Source organism: Sphaerodactylus townsendi, linkage group LG02 (genome assembly GCF_021028975.2).
Source record: "Sphaerodactylus townsendi isolate TG3544 linkage group LG02, MPM_Stown_v2.3, whole genome shotgun sequence".
Lineage (NCBI taxonomy): Eukaryota > Metazoa > Chordata > Lepidosauria > Squamata > Sphaerodactylidae > Sphaerodactylus > Sphaerodactylus townsendi.
In genome coordinates, this window is record NC_059426.1 from 4,870,063 (window position 1) to 4,892,841 (window position 22,779).

General features: G+C 45.1%; 1 protein-coding gene across 1 annotated transcript in view; it reads left to right on the top strand.

The window, feature by feature from the left end:
- HECW2 (HECT, C2 and WW domain containing E3 ubiquitin protein ligase 2) overlaps positions 1-20,275 on the top strand; it is a 136,138-nt gene extending 115,863 nt beyond the window's left edge. Inside the window, exons 22-27 of the mRNA XM_048483600.1 lie at positions 527-656; positions 6,086-6,232; positions 7,621-7,735; positions 10,619-10,704; positions 15,104-15,216; positions 18,538-20,275. Of these exons, the coding sequence (XP_048339557.1) occupies positions 527-656; positions 6,086-6,232; positions 7,621-7,735; positions 10,619-10,704; positions 15,104-15,216; positions 18,538-18,649 (703 nt within the window). The 3' untranslated portion in view covers positions 18,650-20,275. The remainder of the gene's footprint in view (positions 1-526; positions 657-6,085; positions 6,233-7,620; positions 7,736-10,618; positions 10,705-15,103; positions 15,217-18,537) is intronic.
- The last annotated feature ends 2,504 nt before the right edge of the window (positions 20,276-22,779 follow it).

A 22,779-nucleotide genomic window follows, 5' to 3' on the forward strand; every position in this document is an offset into this window, starting at 1 on the left:
TGGCTTGAATAAGGAGGGGAAAACTGCTGAAAGGGTGTTATGCAGAGCCATGCTTTTTTATGATTTAGCAAACAAATTATAGGCATAGCCAATTGGGCCCAACCAAAGGTGGCATCAACAGCTAAATAATGTCTTGTGGTCATGGAGGGTGCCAATCGCTGATAATTTGGGGGGGAGGGGCTTGAATTTGCTATCCTGCACTTTGCTTGAAGTAGCACGGATGCAGAACTATAGAACCTAAAAATGGAAGAAAAATTATTTTTTTAAAAGGAATCCAAATGGAAAATTCTACATCATGTGCCCCAGGAAGGCGAATGTGTTCATGAATCGTGGTGGTTATTATCAAAGGAACTTGGAGATTTGGAAAAATAGAAGTAGCCCAAAAGAGTCTAGCCATGACGGTTCTTCATATGTTTCTTTTTTGCTCTCAATAGGTTGCAAGAATTTCATGTCTGACTCCTCTTCCTTAGGACAGGCTGCCTCCACTACCTCTTTGATTTCTCTAACCTCTTATTGTTTGTGTTAGATTGTGTGACCTGAGTGACTTGGAATACCTTGATGAGGAGTTTCACCAGAGTTTGCAGTGGATGAAAGACAACGATATACATGATATCCTAGATCTCACATTCACTGTAAATGAAGAAGTCTTTGGACAGGTGTGCATTATTTTTCCTTTCCCCAAAAAAAATCAATAATCAAGAAAGACATCTTGATTTTTTTTGTTTGATAATAGTGTCTCCTTTGCTTTGATGGGATAGTTTCATTGAAGAAGAGTTTGCATTTATACCCTGCTTTTCTCAACTGTAAGCGGCTTACAATAGTTTTTCCTTCCCCTCCCCACACCAGACACCTTGTGAGGTAGGTGGGGCTGAGAGAGTTCTGGGAGAACTGTGACTGGCCCAAGGTCACCCAGCAGACTTCATGGGGAGAAGTGAGGAATCAAATCTAGTTTTCCAGATTATAGTTCGCTGCTTTTAACCACTATACAACACTGCCACATTGTTTGAGTTCATATCCCCCCCACACCTCATCAAATCATGTTAATGTTTAAAAACAAGGGCCTTTATCGTATGAAGGGCTACCAGAATGCTGAGTTTTCACATACTCCTCTCTCTCTCTGCCTAAAGCTACTTTGACTCCTGGGCTCATTCCTCACATGCAGAATAATGCACTTTCAAACTGCTTTCAGTGCTCTTTGAAGCTGTGCGGAAAGCAAAATCCACTTGCAAACTGTTGTGAAAGTGGTTTGAAAACGCATTATTTTGCGTGTGCGGAAGGGGCCCTGGAGAAAATATTCCTACAGTTGTAAGACCATAATTCAGGGGTCTGCAACCTTTTTGGGCCTGAGAGCACCTTTGGAATTCTGACACAGTGCGGTGGGTAAAATGGCTGCCACAAAATGTCTACCGCGGGACTTGGAGCTGCCCCGAAATGGCTGCTGCAGTTTACTCTCAGTCACACAGTGAAGATCCTTGTGCTGTGGTGGCAGCTGCTGCCAAGGCAACATGTCAGCAGTCTCCATGTTGGGGATCGGGCCATGGGTTCCCGGAATGGGGACAAAGAACCAAAAGGAATGTAACCGCCACCGCTGCCACCATATCATGAAAGCAAGCCTGGGAGAGCCAATGCTTGTTTCAGTAAAGACCTGGGTTCTTTTCTCCAATAATTCCAACCAGCTGAGGTCTCAACGATTTTTATTGAAAAACAGAAATCAAAGAAATAAATGCAGGGAGGCTGCTCAGCTGGTTACATTCCTTTTGGTTCTTTGTCCCCATTCCGGGAACCCATGGCCCAGAGATGCTTTCCTGACCACGTCTCAAGATGGAATTCCCTTCTCAGGAAAACTCTGTTCAGGCCACGAGGTAATTTAGGCCTTTGAAGTTTCATCCTGGCACCTCTGCATAGTTTCCTGTCCTCCCTCCAGGAGATCAAAAGGCAAAGATGCTTTTCACAGTCATATGTGACTTCCCTTTGCTGTAGGGATAGCATCATTCCATGACACGCCCCTTTTTGAGATGAAGTCTGTAAACTCCATGTTCACATACTTCAGCTTCCTAATAATACCGGTTGCATAATATCACATGTTTCTAGCTAATACATAGTTCAGCTAACTATTTTCCATCCCAGGATCCATACCTAATGGATGAACAGCCACACAGGTTGGGAGGGGGGGCTGTAGTGAGCCGGGGTGAAGTCAACGTTCCCCCTTTTTTCTGCAAAAGCCACTCTGCCGACAGAAGAGAGAGGGATTGGTGGTTTTTCCCTTTCCCACTATGCAGTGCAGTTCTTAGATCATTTGGAGGTCAAAAGCAACTGCAGAGGGATTGACAAATGTGAGGAAACTTCCAGGGACACTTTGGCTCATTCTGCACACGCAGAATAATGCACTTTCAAACTGCGTTCAGTGCTCTTTGAAGCTGTGCGGAATAGCAAAATCCACTTGCAAACAGTTGTGAAAGTGGTTTGAAAACGCATTATTTTGCGTGTGCGGAAGGGGCCTTTGAAGGATACTAGTGGATACTTTTTCCTTAGCACAAGTTTCTAGTCTAAACGGCTGCCTCTGACATGGGATACAACTAAAGACGTACAATGGAAGAGGGAGGAAGACTGGGAGACTTGGAAAAGAGATTAAATATTCGTATACTTACTTTCCTGTCAATCTCAAATTTATTTTGGTAATTAAAAAAACTTTTAAAGTTATAACTTAGCATACAAAATGTACTATTTGGAATGCTTGTGGAATTTAAAAGTAGACACGTCTTGGTATTTTCTAGAAGAAAAACTGAAAATAGGCTTGAAAGAAAATTGCAAATGGCTGCACCCTACTCTATCTTGAAACACGAATGTTTGTCACTTGAGAGGCAGGGGGAATATTGAAGGCAGAAAACATTCTGCCGTAAATAAAAGTCGGTTGTTTGGGCAGAAGCTCTCACAAAATCACAATAGGTAGGATTGCTGGCATATTTAGGTATCGAGATAAACTTTATAATATTGAAAACGCCGAGCTCCTTAACAATACATTATAATTAAGTGCATTGCCGCATATTGTGTTTTATAAGTTGGAAGCCGCCCTGAGCTGGAGACGGCAGCCTGTAAATGAAATAAATGGAATATTTGTGAAGATGTTTTGCACATGTTCATCATATAAGTACTATTACCCAATGCTGTGAGCTTACATAAAAGTACTCATACTATACATTTTGAATGGAAAAAATTGTCTTAAGAAGCATTTCATTCATTCCAAAAGAGGCAATATCTCATGGGGAATTTTTTCCCCCCACTGATCCCCCCAACAAATGTTTTCTGAATTTTGCCAGGTTTTTTCTCCACACCTTTACATCTTTATGTATATTTATCACCCTCTTGAGAATCTTGTACAAATCAGTTGTGCTTATTGAGTATTTCAAGAGTGCACTGTGGAAGTCAAGGCCTTGTGTGTATGTATTGTCAAAGGCTTTCATGGCTGCCATCAACTGGCTGTTGGGGCCGTGGTCTGGTAGTATTTGCTCCTGAAGTCTTGCTTGCATCTATGGCTGGCATCTTCAGAGGTATCTCTCAGTGAGATGTGTATTTTCTGTGTCACTGTGGCCTGACATATCTCTGTAACTGTAACCGTTGGAAGTCTGCTGAGGCAGTTATACATTGCTTTGTAACTTGCTGATTCACTGAATGTTGAAGCTGTATGCTGCTTTACTTAGCTAAACACACAAGAAGAGAATTCAATCTCTATTTCTACTATATCTACCTGAACGCACTGAAGAAATTTCTGTTGAAAACGTGGGCTGGCGCGCAACACGTTCTGCGAATGTGGCTGCTGTCGCCGTGGTGTCTTCATCCACTTGCTGGAGCTCCTCCTGTCTACTACCACAATTTGTTTGAATATTTTCTACTCATTGAATATTGGTGATACTGACTCTTTCAATTTATTGGAACGCAATCTGAATGTTACAGGTTTCTTGCCTTATGTACAATGTTTATGACATCTTATACAATGCTTTTGAGAATTTGTGACTAAGTACAGTCCCATTACGTTTCCTAGATTGCCTAAGTGCCCTCATTGTATGTTTTGTTATTACCTTTATATCCAGCTGAATATTACTTATAATATAATCACAATATATCTTTATGAATAATCTTTATGAACAGTGTATGAATTATCTATTGACTTTATACTCAAACTAATTGCATATACCAATTAGTTCATTGCCTTGTGTCACTATATATTCAGTCCATGTTTCTTAGACTCATTCCGCACATGCAGAATAATGCACTTTCAAACTGCTTTGAATGCTCTTTGAAGCTGTGCAGAATGGCAAAATCCACTTGCAAACAGTTGTGAAAGTGGTTTGAAAATGCATTATTTTGCATGTGCGGAAAAAGCCTTAGGCTTGGTTGGCCTCAGATTTTTTAATATCTCTGAAGATGCCAGCCATAGATGCAGGCGAAGCGAAACTACCAGACCACAGCCATGGAGCCTCCAAACCCACAACAGCCAGCTTTGTGTGAACTCGACTGCCCCAAGGACATCTGTGAGGGTTGAGCCAATATAATAGTGTATCTACTTCTACCCTTGGGATGACAAGAAGGACAGAAGCTATCTTGAGTGTCGCCCCTTTCTGCCATTACATTTCACCAAAAATATGGGGAGAATGCACTACAGATAGGCAGCTTTGGAATAAATTATCAGCAAAAAGAGCATATGCTCCGGGCCCTGCATTTTTGAGGGCTGCGAACTAAATGATTGCAATCTGTCTGTTGAATTCGGCATCTAACTGTATTCTCACGATCTGGCAGTGCTGTTGAAAATGCAACTTTTAAATTGTAGTTTTCGTACCTTTGGCATTTGAAATCGATACCTACATGTAAGTAGTGGTTGTATTATTTGACTGCATAGTAAATGGGGAAAAAATGAATTATTTATTATGCAAGTAAATAATTTACGTTTTAATATTTATGTGCATTTTTAAACATGTGGGACCCCTTTATAGAATATGCTACAGGCCCTGCATTAGCTTAATCCGGCCCTGCGGACTTGTATGTGTGTAGCCATGCCAAACATACACATATTGCTCCTTTCGGACAAGATGGCAGTTGGGAAACGCAGAGGATAATCTGCTATGCATTCTCACGTGGAATGAATGAACAGGGCATATGAGGAGGACTTTTCCTGAGAGGAGAATTCTCTCCTTCAACTGTTTAGAATTCCCTCTCTCAGGGATCAAGGGCTCACAATTTCTCTATACTTTACTGCTGCAGCGTGGCCGCTGCATGAAACCAGTGTACGCGGTCTCAGCGTTGCATCGCAGCAGTGGCATGCGCAAGTGATAATTGCATGGGTTGCTACCCCTGCTGCAAGCTGTGATCCTGAAGGACACACAAATACAGACAAGGGAAGTGAACAGACAGGCACACAATTCAAGGGACCTGCCTGGTTGATAGGAAACTCTGTCCGTGCTGGAAGGGTCTTTGGCAGCTGCCATATCACAGCACCGGCAAGTAGATACGGGGTGTTATCAAAGGCTTTCACGGCCAGAATCACTAGGATGTTGTGGGTTTTCCTGGTTGTGTGGCTGTGTTTTCTCCTGATTTTCTACCTGTATCTGTGGCTAGCATCTTCAGAGGATCCTCTAAAGACGCCAGCCACAGATGCAGGTGAAACGTCAGGAGAAAATACTACTGGAACATGGCCACACAATCTTGAAAAACCCACAACATCCTAGATATGGGGTCTTTTTCTCAAAGGGATGCAGTGTGGGTGTTGAAATTTGGGAGGGGAGGTTGGTTTATAATGCTACCGTGCTCCGTAAATGGATTCTTGTCCCACTGCACGTATTAGGACGCTTCACTGTAAAATCTCTCTTTTACAGAATGTGAAGTCTGCCTTGTATCTCTCGTTTTCAGTATCTCTTGCTTTGTACTGGCCCAGGAGAGAGAGAGAAATGTTCAGACGCTTTGGTTTGCCAGGGGTTTCGTTGCTTCAGTGAGGTTTTAATCAGGCTTTTAGAGCAATTTGAAAAAATCTACCATAAACTGAATTTTCCCTTCTCTTTCTTTGTAACGTCTTGGGTGGTTGTTTGCCTTTAAGATTACTGAGCGGGAGCTGAAGCCGGGAGGTGCCAACATCCCAGTGACGGAGAAGAACAAGAAGGAATATATAGAGAGAATGGTGAAATGGAGGATTGAAAGAGGGGTCGTGCAACAGACCGAGAGTCTTGTACGTGGGTTCTATGAGGTAAAAACAAAAAGATTGAATTCTGTTTTCAGTGCGTTAAGTGCCTCCAGTAACCAGGGGCGTACCACAGGAGGCACTGTGGTAGTGGTCTTTCTCTGGGCGGGGGCACTTATTTCCTGCAGGGCTGCTGGTGTGAGTCTCCTGAAAGGAACCAGCCAACTTTGCTAAAGTTTGCCTGTGATGGCCAAATGCTGTGGGCATCAGGTTCACCTTCAACTCGGTGCCCACAGCATTTTCCTCTTCCACACACATTTTAACAAATTTGGCTGGTTCCCTTTCAGGAGACTCAAACCAGCAGCTACAGGAAATGCCCCCACCCAGAGCAAGACCCCTACCACAGTGCCTCCTGTTGAAACCTCTACCACAGAGCCATCTGGGCATAACAGAAAGCCCCATTGAAGTCTATGGTGGGAAAAGTAATTTTTCCTACCACAGAACTTGCTGAAGAGCCTGGCAGATTCTGGGGAATGTCTGAGTGTGTAAGTGCTGGCTGCACATTTTTGAAGATAGAGGCGCCAGACTTTCAAGGTGGCTCCAAGAGGCCTTGAGTAATAGCATCCAAGCTTGGTGAGCTTTGCTTCTGGAGTGGGGGGGGAGTTGAGAGAGTTCTGAGAGAACGCAGGCCACAGGCTTTCATGTGCAGGAGCGGGGAAACAAAATAAGCCTTTTGGGGGCCCATGAAATTGAACCCTCAGAAGCAAAGGTCTCCAAACCTGGATGCTATTATCAGGAGGCCCTCCTGGAGCCACCCTGAAAGCCTGCCTACACACTCAGAAATTCCCCATTGGCTACAATGGAGCAAAGTCACTGCAAAACAAAGAATCTTGGGCAAAATTCTTGGGGTGCCTGGAAGGGGTGTATTTTTAAAGCTAGTGACACCAAATTTTCAGGGTATCATCTGTTAACTATTCTTATGATGCCACCCAAGTTTGGTGAAGTTATGTTCAGGGGGACCAAAGTTATGGTCCCTCAAATGAATAGCCCCCATCTCAGGTTAGCTCCCATTGAAAACAATGTGGATGGGGCACCCCCTTTGGGGGTCCATAACTTTGCTCCCCCTGAACCAAACATCACCAAATTTGGTTGGTATCATCAGGACAGTCTCCGGATGGTACCCTGAAATCTTGGTGCCGCTAGCCTTAAAAATGCGCCCCCTGCTGGCCGGAACGTGAAAAAAACACTTTAAAATTTAAAAACACAGAAACGACCCTGAAATGTTGCCGCCGCCCCCCGTGACCAAATGGGGGGCGTCCGGGGACATAGGGTACCCCCTGTCCCTAGGCAGGAACACCACTGCCAGTAACACAGAACCGTGATAAACACCCAACGGGAGGAAGTAGAGAGAGACCCCTATGCATATCTTTGGATATCTCTCTTTCCTTCCCTAGGTGGTTGATGCCAGGCTGGTTTCTGTATTTGATGCAAGGGAGCTGGAGCTGGTTATTGCTGGAACTGCAGAAATTGACTTAAGTGACTGGCGGAACAACACGGAGTACAGAGGAGGTGAGCCCTTCTAGGAACCCGTTTCCACCTGCGTTGCGGTCCGGCTTTTCATTCAGGTTGCTGGGGTGCTGAAACTTTGAATGAATTAAAAAAAAAGAAGCCATTTCTTACAAGACTGCAATAAACTATTCTAACTTAGTTTTTGAGACTTATCTGTTGCAGCGTAATTTTAGAAAGTATGTGCTCCTTTTAAAAAAAAAACTTACTTCACAAGGTTTGGATTTCCCCACTTAGAATTTGAATTAGGGGCAGGCATTCCTTTTGATAAAAGGGACAAAATCTGAAATGGCACAGCTGGTCACAGGCAAAAGAGCGTGCAGGTTCATCAGAGGGTTAAAGGTATGCTTGGCTGTGATTCATTGCAGATGGGACTGGCATTACGGCTGGCAAGAAGCTAGTGAAAGATTGGAAGACTCCATCTCCCGAGATATGTCTGTGACACAGATGGCTGAATTAATTGGCATCTGGTGTTCATTCCCGAGTAACCGGGAAATATACTAGGATTGGGTTGCTGATAAAATTAATCTGATATGTCAGAGTGTTCTGTAATAGAACAGTCACAAAAGAAGTCCAGCGTGTTAGTGAACCATTTTTAGAAATTGAGTAATAACAAAGCTGGTAAATTTTTCGCTGTGTTCATACTGACCTGTGAAGCTTCAGGTAAGCCCAAGGGCTTGCATACTCACCGGGTCCAGCAACTGTTGCTGTTAAGTGCTGGGCAGCCCCTATCCAGGAGTGTGTGGGAGTGTGAAGGTTGATCAGGATGTACCCTGGATGTGCACCGGAGCCGTAGCGAGGGGGAACTGTGCCCGGGGCCCTTGCCATGCCCCCACCACGCCCCTGCACCAGTGGGTTCCCAGTGCAAGATGCCCCCCCGGGGGCTACGCCACTGACCTGCACCAACATGTTTGCCCACCTTGCTGGCAGGTAAGTCGCACCTACGCTGGTGGGGAGGGCAAGCAGGGCAGCAGCCAGGCACCACAGAGCTGTGCAGCACCTGACGTGTAAGAGGCTGCCTGGGCCAGAGCTGTACCAGCCTAAAGGTGGGCGCCAGTGCAGCTGGGGGCGGGCTAGGGGTGGTCCCAGAGTTGGAGCTTAGTCAGCTTCCATGGGGCACTCACCCAAAAATGCCCCCAAAGCAAGTGCGTAAGTTCATTCTGGGCTACGAGGGCTTCTTCTGTAGCCGGGTTTTCCTTTTTTTCCCCCACTGTGTTCCCAGGCCACCTGGATTCCCCTCTGGAAGTGGTGGTGCAGCCATGGCGCTGTCCCTGGCCACTGCAGCCCTCTGGATTGAGCTGTCAGAGTTTCAGTTCTGGTTTCAAAAGGGGTGTGGCCTGCTTCATTGGAACAGGGTTTTTTCCCCCTCAAGAAACACAAGGCTTAAAGCCCCCTGTCAGCTTGACAGATTGGATTGCATGGTGCTGGGCATTCTCGCTTTTTGAGAGCCAGCGTGGTGTAGTGGTTCAGAGTAGGTGGATTCTAATCTGGAAAACCGGATTTGATTCCCCACTCCTCCACCTGAGTGGCAAAGGCTTATCTGGTGAACCAGATGTGTTTCCGCACTCCGACATTCCTCAGCCCCACCGACATCATAAGGAAGGGAAAGGAGAGGAAGGGAAAGAAGCTTGTAAGCTACCTTTAGTCTCCTTACAGGAGAGAAAGGAGGGGTATAAATCCAAACTCCTCCTCCTCCTCCTCTTCTTCTTCTTCTATTTGTAATACATTTAGAGAATGGGTTGTTATCGTGCAAGTGATTCTTCTGTCATTCCATTCACCTATTCCAGTGGTGGCGAACCTTTGGCACTCCAGATGTTATGGACTACAATTCCCATCAGCCCCTGCCAGCATGACCAATTGGCCATGCTGGCAGGGGCTGATGGGAATTGTAGTCCATAACATCTGGAGTGCCAAAGGTTCGCCACCATGGGCCTATTCCATTGCCTTTCTGCAAGATTTTACTCCCCCGAGCCACTTCTCTATCTAAATAACGACAGGCTTGATAAGCAAACAGCACAGAAGCAAGAAGACTGTGTGGCCAATGAAACTTTTTGGCCATGTGGGCATGACCCCACCCTAGCCAGCTGGGTAATGGTGGCGTAACCATGGTGTCATGTTGGCCTTTCACTCAGCTACCCAGTGCCGTGTGGGCATACGGTCCCGTGAGCCAGCTAAGCCCCCAGTTCGGGGATAGGGCGGGATATAAATCCAACATAAATAAATTAATACTTTCATAATTTTATAAACCATATCATGACCCTGGCCTTTTTTCCTAAATTAAAACCTCCCAGATTTTTTAGCCTTCTCTCTTGTATCTCCTTATCGTTAGTTAAAGTTTGTGGGGCATAAACATACCCACTAAGAGCTTAATTCTTTTATCTTGTTTGATGTGTCATACTAGGGCAGTGGTGGTCATGCTGGCAGGGGCTGATGGGAATTGTAGTCCATAACATCTGGAGTGCCAAAGGTTCGCCACCACGGTACTAGGGCATGTAAGTGCTGGATAGGGTGGCATTGTGGCTCAGTGGAAGGATTCTGGCTTTACAACCAGAGGTCTTGGGACATTTTTTAAAGAGTCAAGTAGCAAGTGAAGTGAAAGAATTCGACCTCAGACCCTTGAGAGCTGCTGCCAGTCAGAGTAGATACGACTGAGCTAAATAGGCCTGCAAATACTAATCACAGCCACTGAAAGAGGAACCGAGTGGAAGCCAGGTTGTTGCTGAGAAGAGTTCCAAAAACATCAGCTTCATGATCAGACCGGCTTCCGTCCCTCCTTGATTGTTTCTATCACCGTCGAGATAGAACCTTGTTAATCTGATGTTTCCCATGTCGATAGTCACAGGAAACTGAGCCACATTAATATGGTGTTCTGTTTGGATCCAACAGGATACCATGACAATCATATTGTCATCCGATGGTTTTGGGCTGCTGTAGAAAGATTCAACAATGAACAGCGTCTGAGGTTGCTGCAGGTAAGAGATCTTTTCACACATGTGAAATAATCAGCTGCCACCAATCAAACTCTAAATTTGGAACCTCAGAGCAGATGAATGGCTTGATGTATTGTCGAAGGCTTTCATGGTCGGAATCACTGGGATGTTGTGTGGTTTCTGGGCTATATGGCTGTGTTCTAGTAGCATTTTCTCCTGACGTTTCACCTGCATCTGTGGCCGGCATCTTCAGAGGATCCTTTGCACAGATGCAGGTGAAACGTCAGGAAAAAATGCTACTAGAACACGGCCACACGGCCCAGAAACCACACGACATCCCAATGCCTTGATGGTTTTCAGATATTCTTCAAGACATTTGCTGGGTATCCACTGAAACGGTAAATCCAAGCATGCTTCTATCTGTAAGTGAGAGTGCAATATGCTGTCAAATCACTTCCAATTTATGGCGACCCTATGAATTAATGGCCTCCAAAATGTGCTATCCTCAACAGCTTTGCTCAGGTCTTGGAAACGGAGTGGCTTCCTTGTTGGAGTCAATCCATCTCATGTTGGGTCCTCTTCCTTTCCTTCTGCCTTAGCTTTCCATTATGTCATTTCCTCCCACTATAGCCCCTGACAGTAAAACTGGCCTTTGGAAGAGCAAAGGCTAGGAGCGAGTTACTTTCTCTTTCACTTCCTCAGGCCTGCTTGGAACTGTTTTGACATCATTATTCACTTTATTTTCATGTGCTTCTGTTCTGCAAATGCAAACAATAAAACTAAGCTGGGATATGGGGGTGGGGGGTGAGGGGTGGGTGGGAACTGCTACAAATAAAGCGGCAAAAAGAATTAGGAAAGGAGGAAATTCCTGTATTTCTAACGATAGGAAAATTTCATCCTATGTCTTTCTAGCCTTGTTCATTTCCACAGCAATCCTCAGATGAGCAACGTTGTCAGGATGCTGTCCTGAATCTTTTGAAGTGGTGTCAAAGCCGTTCCTTATTTCTTTTGCTTTTTAATTTCTTCCTCCTTGCCTCACGAAGACTCTGCAGAGGCAGGCAATGGCAAACCACCTCTTGCTTTGAATGCCCCTTGCTGGGGTCACCAGAGGTTAGCTGCAAGTTGAGAGCCCTTCACATGCACCTCCTTACTTATACCCCATTTCTGGTTTTACTCCCATTCCCAAAGGTAGGTTATGATGCATCCAATGTCGATAGTTTCAGAGAACATCTGTGTTGAGCTGAGGTAGACCAGCTGGATTCAAGTCCCAGAGCACTTTGGAGTCCAACAAAATTTCTGGGGTCTAAGCTTTCAAGAGTCAGTGGTCTGTACCTGGGGAAAGGAGCAATGACTCTCAGAAGGTTATGCCCCAAAATTTTATTGGCCTCTCAAATACTACTGGGCTCAAATCTAGTGCTCGTTTTTAAAAGTGTAGTATTTAGCAATTGACCATTTTGGTCGCATTATGACTCCAGCATCTAATATCCTTGACACATGACCTCTGCTATAGCAGCAGACTGTTTCCTTCTCATCCTGGTAATATGGAGAAGCAGCAGTTATGTAGACTGTCCAAACCCAGGGCCATGCCTCTGCCAAACCTAAGGTGACCAGATGGTCACCTTCGCAAACCGGGACAGGCGGGTGGGCTGTTGCTACAAGAAGCCGCAGGAGCGATTGCACAGCCTTCTAGAGGCATCTCCCGTTTCCCATCCTGCTGACTAGCATGGGAAACGGGCAAGCGCCCCAGAATGCCCCGTCGCGGCTTGATCCTGCTGCCAGGCGCTGGGAGGCTGTCATGACTGCCTATACGCCCAGAAGGCAGTGCGGCAGCCTTCCAAAACCCGGGACATTGGGGAAAACCCACGGGACGCGGGACAAGTTGTTTCAAGGCGGGACTGTCCCGCCAAAAGCGGGACGTCTGGTCAGCCTAGCCAAACCTCCACCAGGACCAACAGGAGAGATGTGGGAGGTAATTGTACAGGCCTGAATGGTGGATGCTTTTATGCATTACTGACGCGATGCAGGAAGTGACCGTGGGGAAATGGCTTTGTGGCATCAACCATGCTGCAAAGGAAATGGGCAGGTTGAATTTCCGAACACCGGCTGGCCCTTCAGCTCTGTGACCTGGCCGTCTTTGTGAGACACGGGCGGGTGAGTGAATGAATGTGTCGACATTAGAACAAGAAAGACTGGACAGTTATTGCTTGAAATGAAAGGCCTTTTGGCCAGTCTTGTTTTGATCAGCCAATAACATAACTGGAACAGGGCTTCCCAAATTTTTGAGCCCATGGGCACCTTTGGAATTTTGATAAAGCATAGTGGACACAACCCCAAAATGGCTGCCACAGGAGGTGGGCCCAACTTCAAAATGGCTGCTACAGCTCACCTTCAGTCACACAGGGAAGATCCTTGTGCTGAGTCGGTGGGTGTTGTCAAAGCAATGTTTTTAAAAATCTTCTTAGCCACTTAAATCGTCCACGGAGGATCCTTCGGTGGGTCCTCCGTGGGCCAGTAATTTGCTGGTGGTGCCTGGCCCAACAGACATTTGGCTGGTGTCCTCCAGAGCCAGGAACTTCTTGGCCCTGGCTCCTTCTTGGTAGAATTCGCTCCTGGCGGACAGTATGGCTCTGCGGGATATAAACCAACTCCACAGAGCCTTTCAGACCAAAATGTTTCGCCGGGCCTACAACTGAAGCCACTTGGCTCATATTGTATCACACCGGCCCCAGAAATTTTACCTCCCTCCTCTCCCGCCCGTAGGATTAAATAAAACTAGGGTACGTTGGGTTTGATATGTGGGCAATGAGTTTGTCAAATCGGCATCTGAGGAATTACTGTGTATTAGAACGCTTTCATTATTAACTTATTGACACAGTGTTTCACCGGGAAAGGTATCTGAGCCCCCCCCCCCAATGGCACCCACAGTGGGGCCCCTGAACTAGAACAACGATCCATAAATTCAGCGTTGGGCTGCCCAGCAGTCCTAATCATTGATTTAAGATTTTGGCTTTATGACTTTTTATGTATTCTACTAGAACTGAAGCCCATTTTAAATTAAAATAAAATGGGTTCAAGAAGGGGGGAGGGGAGGGCGCCCCCCCCCCCTCCATCCCTCCAGGAGAGCAGCCCATATTGTTTAGGACAGGGGAGGCTTCTGGGTTGAAAGAAGGTGAACGGAGACAGGGAAGAATGTCATGAGTCCTGCACACCCATTGGCTGGAGGTTTGTCGTGGGACATTCCATCCCTTAGGCCCGTGGTGGCGAACCTTTGGCACTCCAGATGTTATGGACTACAATTCCCATCAGCCCCTGCCAGCATGGCCAATTGTAGGGGCTAATGGGAATTGTAGTCCATAACATCTGGAGTGCCAAAGGTTCACCACCACTGCCTTAGGCAATTATGTATAAGGATTGTCAAGACCTGCAGGGGCCTCCCCGTACGTTCCATGTCCCAGGGGTGCCGGGAGAATGTAACCCCCTGACGTATGTGTATTCCTCTTGATTTCTTTTCTTTGCCTTAGGCTTTGCTTGCTGCCTGAGAATAATGGTTTCTTTTCTCTGAGCCAGGCAGCACCTGGCTCCTTATGAGACTCTGACCTTGGAGAAGTGGCTCAGCCTGGTAGAGGAAACGGCTTCTGCCGGAGGGAGTGCTGTGGAAGGGGCGAAGAGTGGGGTTTTAGCTAGTGGTGGAGATGTTTGACTTTCAGTTCAGCAACGCTTGAGTGCAGCCTGTTCGTTACCCTGGCACAATAAACCAATTCCATTTGAACTTGAGTCTGGCTATTTCAGGTGTGTTTCATGTGTTCCATTTATATCGAAGGCACCATGAGCTCTGTAAGGAACATAAGAACATAAGAACAAGCCAGCTGGATCAGACCAGAGTCCATCTAGTCCAGCTCTTTGCTACTCGCAGTGGCCCACCAGGTGCCTTTGGGAGCTCACATGCAGGATGTGAAAGCAATGGCCTTCTGTGGCTGTTGCTCCTGAGCACCTGGACTGTTAAGGCATTTGCAATCTCACATCAAAGAGGATCAAGATTGGTAGCCATAAATCGACTTCTCCCCCATAAATCTGTCCAAGTCCCTTTTAAAGCTATCCGGGTTAGTGGCCATCACCACCTCCTGTGGCAGCATATTCCAAACACCAATCACACGTTGCGTGAAGAAGTGTTTCCTTTTATTAGTCCTAATTCTTCCCCCCAGCATTTTCAATGTATGCCCCCTGGTTCTAGTATTGTGGGAGCCATATAGGAAGATAGATGGCTAATAACTGCTCTAAATAAAGACAAAGGTGTGTAAATATCTGGTGGAGTTTACTTTTTCCCCAGATATGCCCAAGATTTGCGCATAGGAATTCACCCATATTTTTAAAATAGTCCGTGCAAAAATCTAGGTTCCGTTTTTTGCAAGGGTTACTTAAGTTGTCTTGTTTTCGTCTCCAGTTTGTTACAGGCACTTCCAGCATACCTTACGAAGGTTTTGCATCTCTGAGGGGGAGCAACGGGCCAAGAAGATTCTGTGTGGAGAAATGGGGGAAAATCACTGCTCTTCCCAGGTAAAATAATACCAGGTGTTTTAAGAAACTTAAATCCATGGGCCAAGACAGGGTCCAGGTTTCTGCGAATGACTCACACGAACAAGTTATTTCTGTTGCCAATTTCTGAAATTGTGTGAGTGCCCATCGAGAAACTGATGTCCATATAGATTTGGCATAGGCTTGATTCAGCCATAACATGAAACCTTGGTGTGTTTTAACTGTGGTCCGTTTGTGAAATTGAGGTTCAGCAGGCAGCCCCCCCCCCCCCATCTTGGCATTTCATGATTCTTGCTATTTCCCCTGTCTCCCTCATAAGGATCCGACTGCTATTCCAGCCTGCATGACAGTGAGGGCAGCATCAAGAGGCAAGCCAGGGGTTAGCGTGGAAGTTCACGTTCATGTATTCTTTGAAACCGTGGTTAAGACTAAACATTTAGGCCCAGAACGCCACTGCCTTGAGTTGCATAAATAGAGCTAGACTTTGATTCTGAACAGCGCCTAGTTGGTGTTGGGTCATGAGCACGATTTGAAAGGCATTTGTATCCATACAAGTACTTATTTTAACAAAGTGTGAGGTAACAACCCTTCAGGCACTCACATGCAACTTGAAGAAACAGCACCTCGATTCAAGTGACCGTCTCTCCCTCAGTTCTGAAGAGAACAACAGTGATTTGTTTCTGAAGGCCTCCTGGCCCCTTTATGTGGACTGTTACCTCGTCACGGCCTTCTGTTCAGTTCCACGTTGGCCAGCCCGCACAAGCACAGTCCCAATGTGGGACTGCACAGAAGACCACTCAAGGAACAACAGTTACAGGTGAGAGCAACATTGTTTTTGGAAACGTACCTGCTTCAGAGACTTTTGCCGTGCAGACGTGGCTCAGAGGTGACTGGAGGCAGAGCAGTCAAGCTGGCTGGGGGCAAGTTAGAAGCCACGGAGCATCAGCAAACATCAGAAAACCTTTGGCAGAGACCCTGCATCTTCTGGGCTGACAGAAGCGGATGTTGACGTCGCTTTCCTCATGACAGGTTCAAATCCCTGCTTGGTCATGAAGGGCCTTTCGATGATTTGGGGCCAATTGTTGTTTCTCCTCCCGGCCAACCAAGGCCAGAGGGAGAGGGAGAGGATCCGTGTGTGTTGTGCAGGGCTCCTTGGAGGAAGAAGAGTGGGATGAAAAATGAGATGGAGAAGTGTCTTAATATTCTGCGTTTTCATATTCTGGTGGACCCCAGTATTATTATTATTGTTGTTGTTGTTGTTGTTGTTGTTAATTGAATTTAATATACCGCCCTATCCCCGAAGGGCTCAGTAAATATCTATTTATCTGTTACTCTTTCATCCTGACTGTGTGGTCCTCCCCTTCCCCGCTAGCACTCCCACAGTAACCGTTTGAGGTCGGTCAGGCTGATAGATAGTGGCTGGTTGAAAATCATGCATGTGATTGGTCAAATGGAGATTCATGCCCAGGTTATCCTCATGCTGGCAGGGGCTGATGGGAATTGTAGTCCATGAACATCTGGAGAGCCACAGGTTGCAGACTCCTGTCCTACTCCAACCCACAAAAAAAGACATATTGTGGGCACTTCCTGAGCAGTTATCTTGAATAATTTGCCGACTTTTATTTTTGGTGAACTATACGTGCACCAGATTTGAACTTGCATATATGAACTCTGCTGCTGAGCTTTAAATGTACTTTGGACCCAGGCGAACTTCACTGGCATGAGATATAAATTTCTGCAGAAAGGCATGGGGTTGCCATGAGCTAAGATAACATTTTACCTTTATCAGCTACTAAGAGAGTCAAACATTTACCTGCTGTGCCCTGGGACAGCACGTTTAGGTTAAATATGTTGCTTTTCTTTCTGGATGCTGAATCGCTTTATCAAGAGAGGAAAATAGCCTGTTTCTTTCAAGGGGGTTCGGTGTTCTGCTACAGAGCAAGTCAAGAAATCTGTACAACAAGACTAGCATCCTCTACATTTTCTAGCATCCTCTAAAAATGGGGTCTGTTTTCAAAGGTTGTCCTGTGCCTTCTGATTTTGGGAGGACAATCTGCTTATAGATACTTTCCTTTCAATGGGAAGGGAATTCCAAGTTCCTTTGGTAGGGAGGGCTCTAGGAGCTGGTTCAATGGATACCTCCAACAAGTGGGATTGCCCTGCAATCAAGACTTCCCTACCCTACACCTTTCCCCCCTTCCCAGTACAGCCAGACTTTGGGGGGCAGGCAGACTTGGGGGGGGGAACCGCCTCCATCTTTTCCCCCAGTACAGGCAAACTTCTTGGGGAGCCTTTCCTTCCTTCCTTCCTTCCTTCCTTCCTTCCTTCCTTCCTTCCTTCCTTCCTTCCTTCCTTCCTTCCTTCCTTCCTTCCCTCCCTCCCTCCCTCCCTCCCTCCCTACTTACTTACTTACTTACTTACTTACTTACTTACTTACTTACTTACTTACTTACTTACTTACTTACTTACTTACTTACTTACTTATCAGGAGACTAATATTTGAGTGCAGCACCTTTGGGATTTCCATCCAGTGGAAAGAATAACAGTGGTGTTCGCTTTGCTCAGAAGGCAGGGCCAGGAGTTCCTTCGTTGACCTTTGAGAAGGTCACGCATGTGGCGTGAGCTTTGAGAAGGCCCCAGTAGGGTCAGGATAGCTATGTCTTTGGTGGACTCTCATCTCAGGCATCCTGCTTTTGGAACTGTTAAGATGCGGCATTCTTTATTTTTTCCCCCTTCCCCCTAAATATCTCATCCTTCTTCCAGGGAGGTCAGACAGGCAAACTTCAGTTTTGGAAGAGAGAAATAATCCCAAGATTTCAGATGGGTATCTTTTAAAGAGATGTTTGATTTTATAGCTGGTTTAATCATTAAACATTGCTGCATTTGGGAATAGTTATTGGTTTTATACAAATTGGTTTTAACGTTTTAATGGACTGTTATATTTATTTCCCAGTTCTTAAGTCACTTATTATATGTGAATAAGATCTCCTCGGAACACCAATTATTTGTTATCCTCTGGAATTTGTATTGGTTTATTTTAAGTTTTATAGATGTTCTATGACTGTAACAAATAAAATCAGAGAGATGGTGGCTGTGTCACAACGCCCATCCTTGAGAAATAACTAGAAACAGAGGATCTGATTCCTTATCCAAACCGGGGCTGGGAAAGATCACAAATTCCCTTAGCAATTAGTTCTTGAGGAGTTATTAAAAAAAAAACCCTGGGCATAAAATCAGGGGTATTGATGGAGAAGTCTCTTAGAAGCATTTGTTTCCCTAATTATTTTAATGTGCCTTTCTTGAAATGACTTGGGACTTTCTTCTACCTTTCCCCCCATTCAGGGCTCACACTTGTTTCAATCGCCTGGATCTTCCCCCCTACCCATCATTCTCCATGTTGTATGAGAAGCTGTTGACCGCCGTAGAAGAGACAAGCACATTTGGACTTGAGTGAAACTGGCACCTTTGGACTTGAGGGCCCCGCTCCTTGAACCTGTATGGTTCTTCCTTACAGAAGACATGAATGTTTGGATGGCGTTTCCTAGAGGGAAACCTGTTTTTCCATTTTTAAGGCATGATGACTTGATGAACGGGCAACGTGAGTTCAGGTTGGCTCTGCAAATTCCGCAAAAACCACTCGAGTGCTGTGGAGCCAAGTTATTCGTGGTCCACGGAGAAACCAACGATCCAGCAATTGACTTTTTTTTGTTTGTCTTCTGACCACTGAACTTTTAAACATTTGTGATGCTTAAAGTAAATAAAAGGAGAAGCAAGGACGTGTGAACGGCTGCATCGGGGCTTCTGCAAAATGTTTACTGTCTCAGAAATGGATGTCATTTCTCCCGAGTACTTGAACAAAGTGAAAAGTGAAAGTTCATCAGCCCACTGCTAAATTTTAGGAAGCCAAGGACAAAATACTGGCTTTTCTATTTTGTTGTAGATCTGATGGAGGTTATTTCCCAAAGGTACACTACTTTATGTCCTATACAATACAAATAGTACAATATGCTATACATGCTATACCTAAGACTCTGAGTGCCTGCATGGTGTGCACCGTAGAGATCAATTTTCTGGGGCGGATCACAGATACAAAACATCGTTCGCAACGTGGGGTGCCGACTTGTACAAAATGTATATGCGAACAGCGCGTTCCACAAGGGATAAACTCTTATAGGAGAATCTAACGATGAAGGAGTTTATGCTTCATACTGCATGAAGAGTGTTTTTTTAAGTACAAAAAAACTAGACTTAAACACAACGTATCAGGAAAAAGAAAAAAAAACCTCTTACAGTGACTTTTGTTTATTTTTATAGGTTACCCGTTCTTGAGTCCCTTAGGGTGTAAATAAGAAAGTAGACAAAATAGTGTTTTGTTCTTTTCATTTCCCCATGCTTGAAGAGATATTGTGTTTGATTCTTTAAGCACTCTCGAGGGAAATAATAATAATAATAATAATATATGCCTTTTATTTTTATAAGGGTAATATATTCCTGAAATTATTTTTTTGCACTGAATGTACCAAAGTCAAAGGGACCTTGCGATCTGACCGACAGGAAACTGCATCACTCATCCAAATCGACAGGAAGTCGCTGCTTTAGGACCGGGGTCTGTTCACAGTGCCACGTCTGTCAATCATATCAGGACAGTGCACAATAAGTAATAATTTTTTAAGGTCACTACATGTAATTCTGTGTAATGCGCATTTTATTTCAAATGCATTTTAACCCCCCCCCCCCCTCCAAATTTATCAACTAATTTTATGGAATAGAGTTGAATATCGACGCTTTGTATTTCCCTCTGGCAACATTTCTTTTTTTGTACAGCACAGTTAAAAGCACTACAGTAGATCTGGAGAACGAAGATGGTCAGCGTCAGAAAGGACAACTCTTCACTCAGGAATGACTTCTCATGTTTAGCGGTGAAACCATCTCCGGGATGTAAACTGTTTGTAGTGTCTTTTTAAAAGCCTGCATTTTCATGAGTGATTTCTTATCAATGTTTATTAAAATGAAGTACTTTTCTACAGTATATTTGAAAAGCATGAATATCCACCATGTCAGATAAGCTTTTTTTTAAAAACAAACTAGAAACGTACATAAATGTTGTTTGAGTCTATTCCTCACAAGGATCTCTTACTCTGAGAGCCTCTTTGATCAGTTGCAATAGGAGTGGTTGGAGCCGTTGGTCCATCAAGCTCAGCATTATTAGCTTTACTGACAGCAGTGGCGTAACTAGGCAAACTGGAGCCCTGGGCAAAACCTGAGTTTGATGCCCCCCCAGGTGCGTGCCCGGTGCGATGCGCACCCCCTTCTCCCTTGTAGCTACGCCCAGTGGCGTATCTAGGCAAACTGGAGTTTGGCTCCCCCCCCCCATGGGCAGCTGCCCTCCCCCACTGTGACCAAGCAATGGTTTTTTTTACACCAGGTTGTTTCAAAGTCACCATCACATTATAGAACATGCCCCAACTCACAACTCTGAACACAGCAATAGGCCATGCCACACAGCAGAAATAATTTTTTGGGGGAAACATTTTCAAAATGCTGTCAAAATGTTTTATTACTGCTATGAAAACATTATATGGTGTTGTATCCAGTCCTCCCAGTTGGGGAAAACAGCATCACTTTCAATGTTGTTTAAACTGGGAACCTCAGATTCTCCCTTTAAGGTGGATTTAAAAGGAGAATCTGGGCTCCCTAGTTTAAACAAGTGATGCTGGAATCCACCCCCAAACAGCATCATTTTCAATGCTGTTTAAACTAGGGAGCCCAGATTCTCCTTTTAAATCCACCTTAAAGGGAGAATCTGGGGTTCCCAGTTTAAACAACATTGGAAGTGATGCTATTTTGGGGTTGATTCTCCCCCACCCTGAAACAGCATCACTTTCAATGTTTAAACTGGAGACCTCACATTCTCCCATTAAATCCATGCCAAAGGGGGGGGATTTAAAAGGAAAATCTGGGGGGTGCCTGCTTTCAGGGGTGCAATTGTTAAGCTAGCAGCACCAAACTTTCTGAGTATCTTTAGTTGACTCTCCTAATGATACCACCCTGGTTTGGTGAAGTTTGGTTCATGGGGTCCAAAGTTTTGGACCCTCAAAGGTGTAGCCCCATCTTCTGTTAGCTCACATTGGAAACAATGGGTGATGGGGCACCCCCTTTGGGAGTCCATAGCTTTGGACCTCCTGGACCAAAAGTTCACAAAGCCTGGGTGGTATCAGTAAGAGACCTTCCTGATGATACCTCCCAGGTTTGGTGAAGATTGGTTCAGGGGGTCCAAAGTTATGGATCCTCAAAGGTGTAGCCCCCATCTCCTATTAGCTCCCATTGGAAACAATGGGGGATGGGGCACCCCTTTTGGGAGTCCATAACTTTGGACTCTCTGAACCAAACCTCACCAAACCTGAGTGATAGCATCAGGAGAGTCTCCCAAAACATCCCTGAAATTTTGGTACTGCTAGCCTAAAAACTGCGCCCTCTGCAGGCAAAAAACAGAAAAACATTGAAAATGCAAAAAAATCCCACAAACGAACCTGCATTTTTTGCGCCCCCCACAAGGTGGCACCCTGGGCAACTGCCCACTTTGCCCAATGGGAGGAACGCTTCTGCTTGACAGCATCTTTCCAGGGTCTTAAATGGAGACTAGTCTTTCTCAGCACAAGATCCGTCAACCAGAGATTCCAGAATTGAACCTGGGAAGGTCCTACATGCCACACATTCTAGTGCAGAGTCACGATCCCTCCCTGCACACGGTGCCCAGTGTATTGCAAGCCCTGGCACAGAGCTGAAATTGGAAGTGACCTCAGAGTTGACGGATGGCTCATGCATTCTCTTCATACTAGTCATTGTCGTGAGAAGCGCCTCCTACTCACCTGAAGCTTGGTGTGATAGAAATAGTGGTGGCTTAAAGGGAAGACTGGTTTTACACCTTTCTCGTTGAGAAGGTAGGTTAAAGTTGGGGTGGAGACAGGAGCTGGGGGAAAGCAGAGGTCAGCCAAAAGCCCAATTAAACTGTATGGCCAAGTTTCATAAACAGAATCTTGTCTGCCTCCCACTGGTTTTGTTTTTTTCTCAAGAGATGAAAGAATATTCCAGCAGCGCTCTATGTTTGCATGTTTGAACCTCCAGTAAAATGTTATCAGTAAGCTGGGCATAAATAGAACAGTCCTGGTTTCTTCGTGACATTAAATTGTGGATCATGTGAGACAAGAGGACAGTGTTGCTTGGATAGGCACTGCAGGAATGAGTTTTTAAAATATTCTTTCATTAAATCAGTGCTACAGAAAAACCAAGATGAAAGCCCATGTCAGGAGAGACTACGTATTCTGGGCAGGAAAGCTCTGTGCATGTACAGGGGGATTTTATTTTCTGTAGTTGGTAACTGAACGTTCCTGGTTTAACTCTGACATTTTTTTGTTAAACCTCAGCTGACAAACTTTGGCTATATTAACATAGAAATCCATCCAATTTAAACACAGGTAAATATTTGACATGGGGAGATACTTTTCCTTTCCATCAAAAGGTGTGTTCCAAGTCTGCTTTTGTAAAAACTGACAATAATAAATGAATTGGTCATTTTCTAAAATA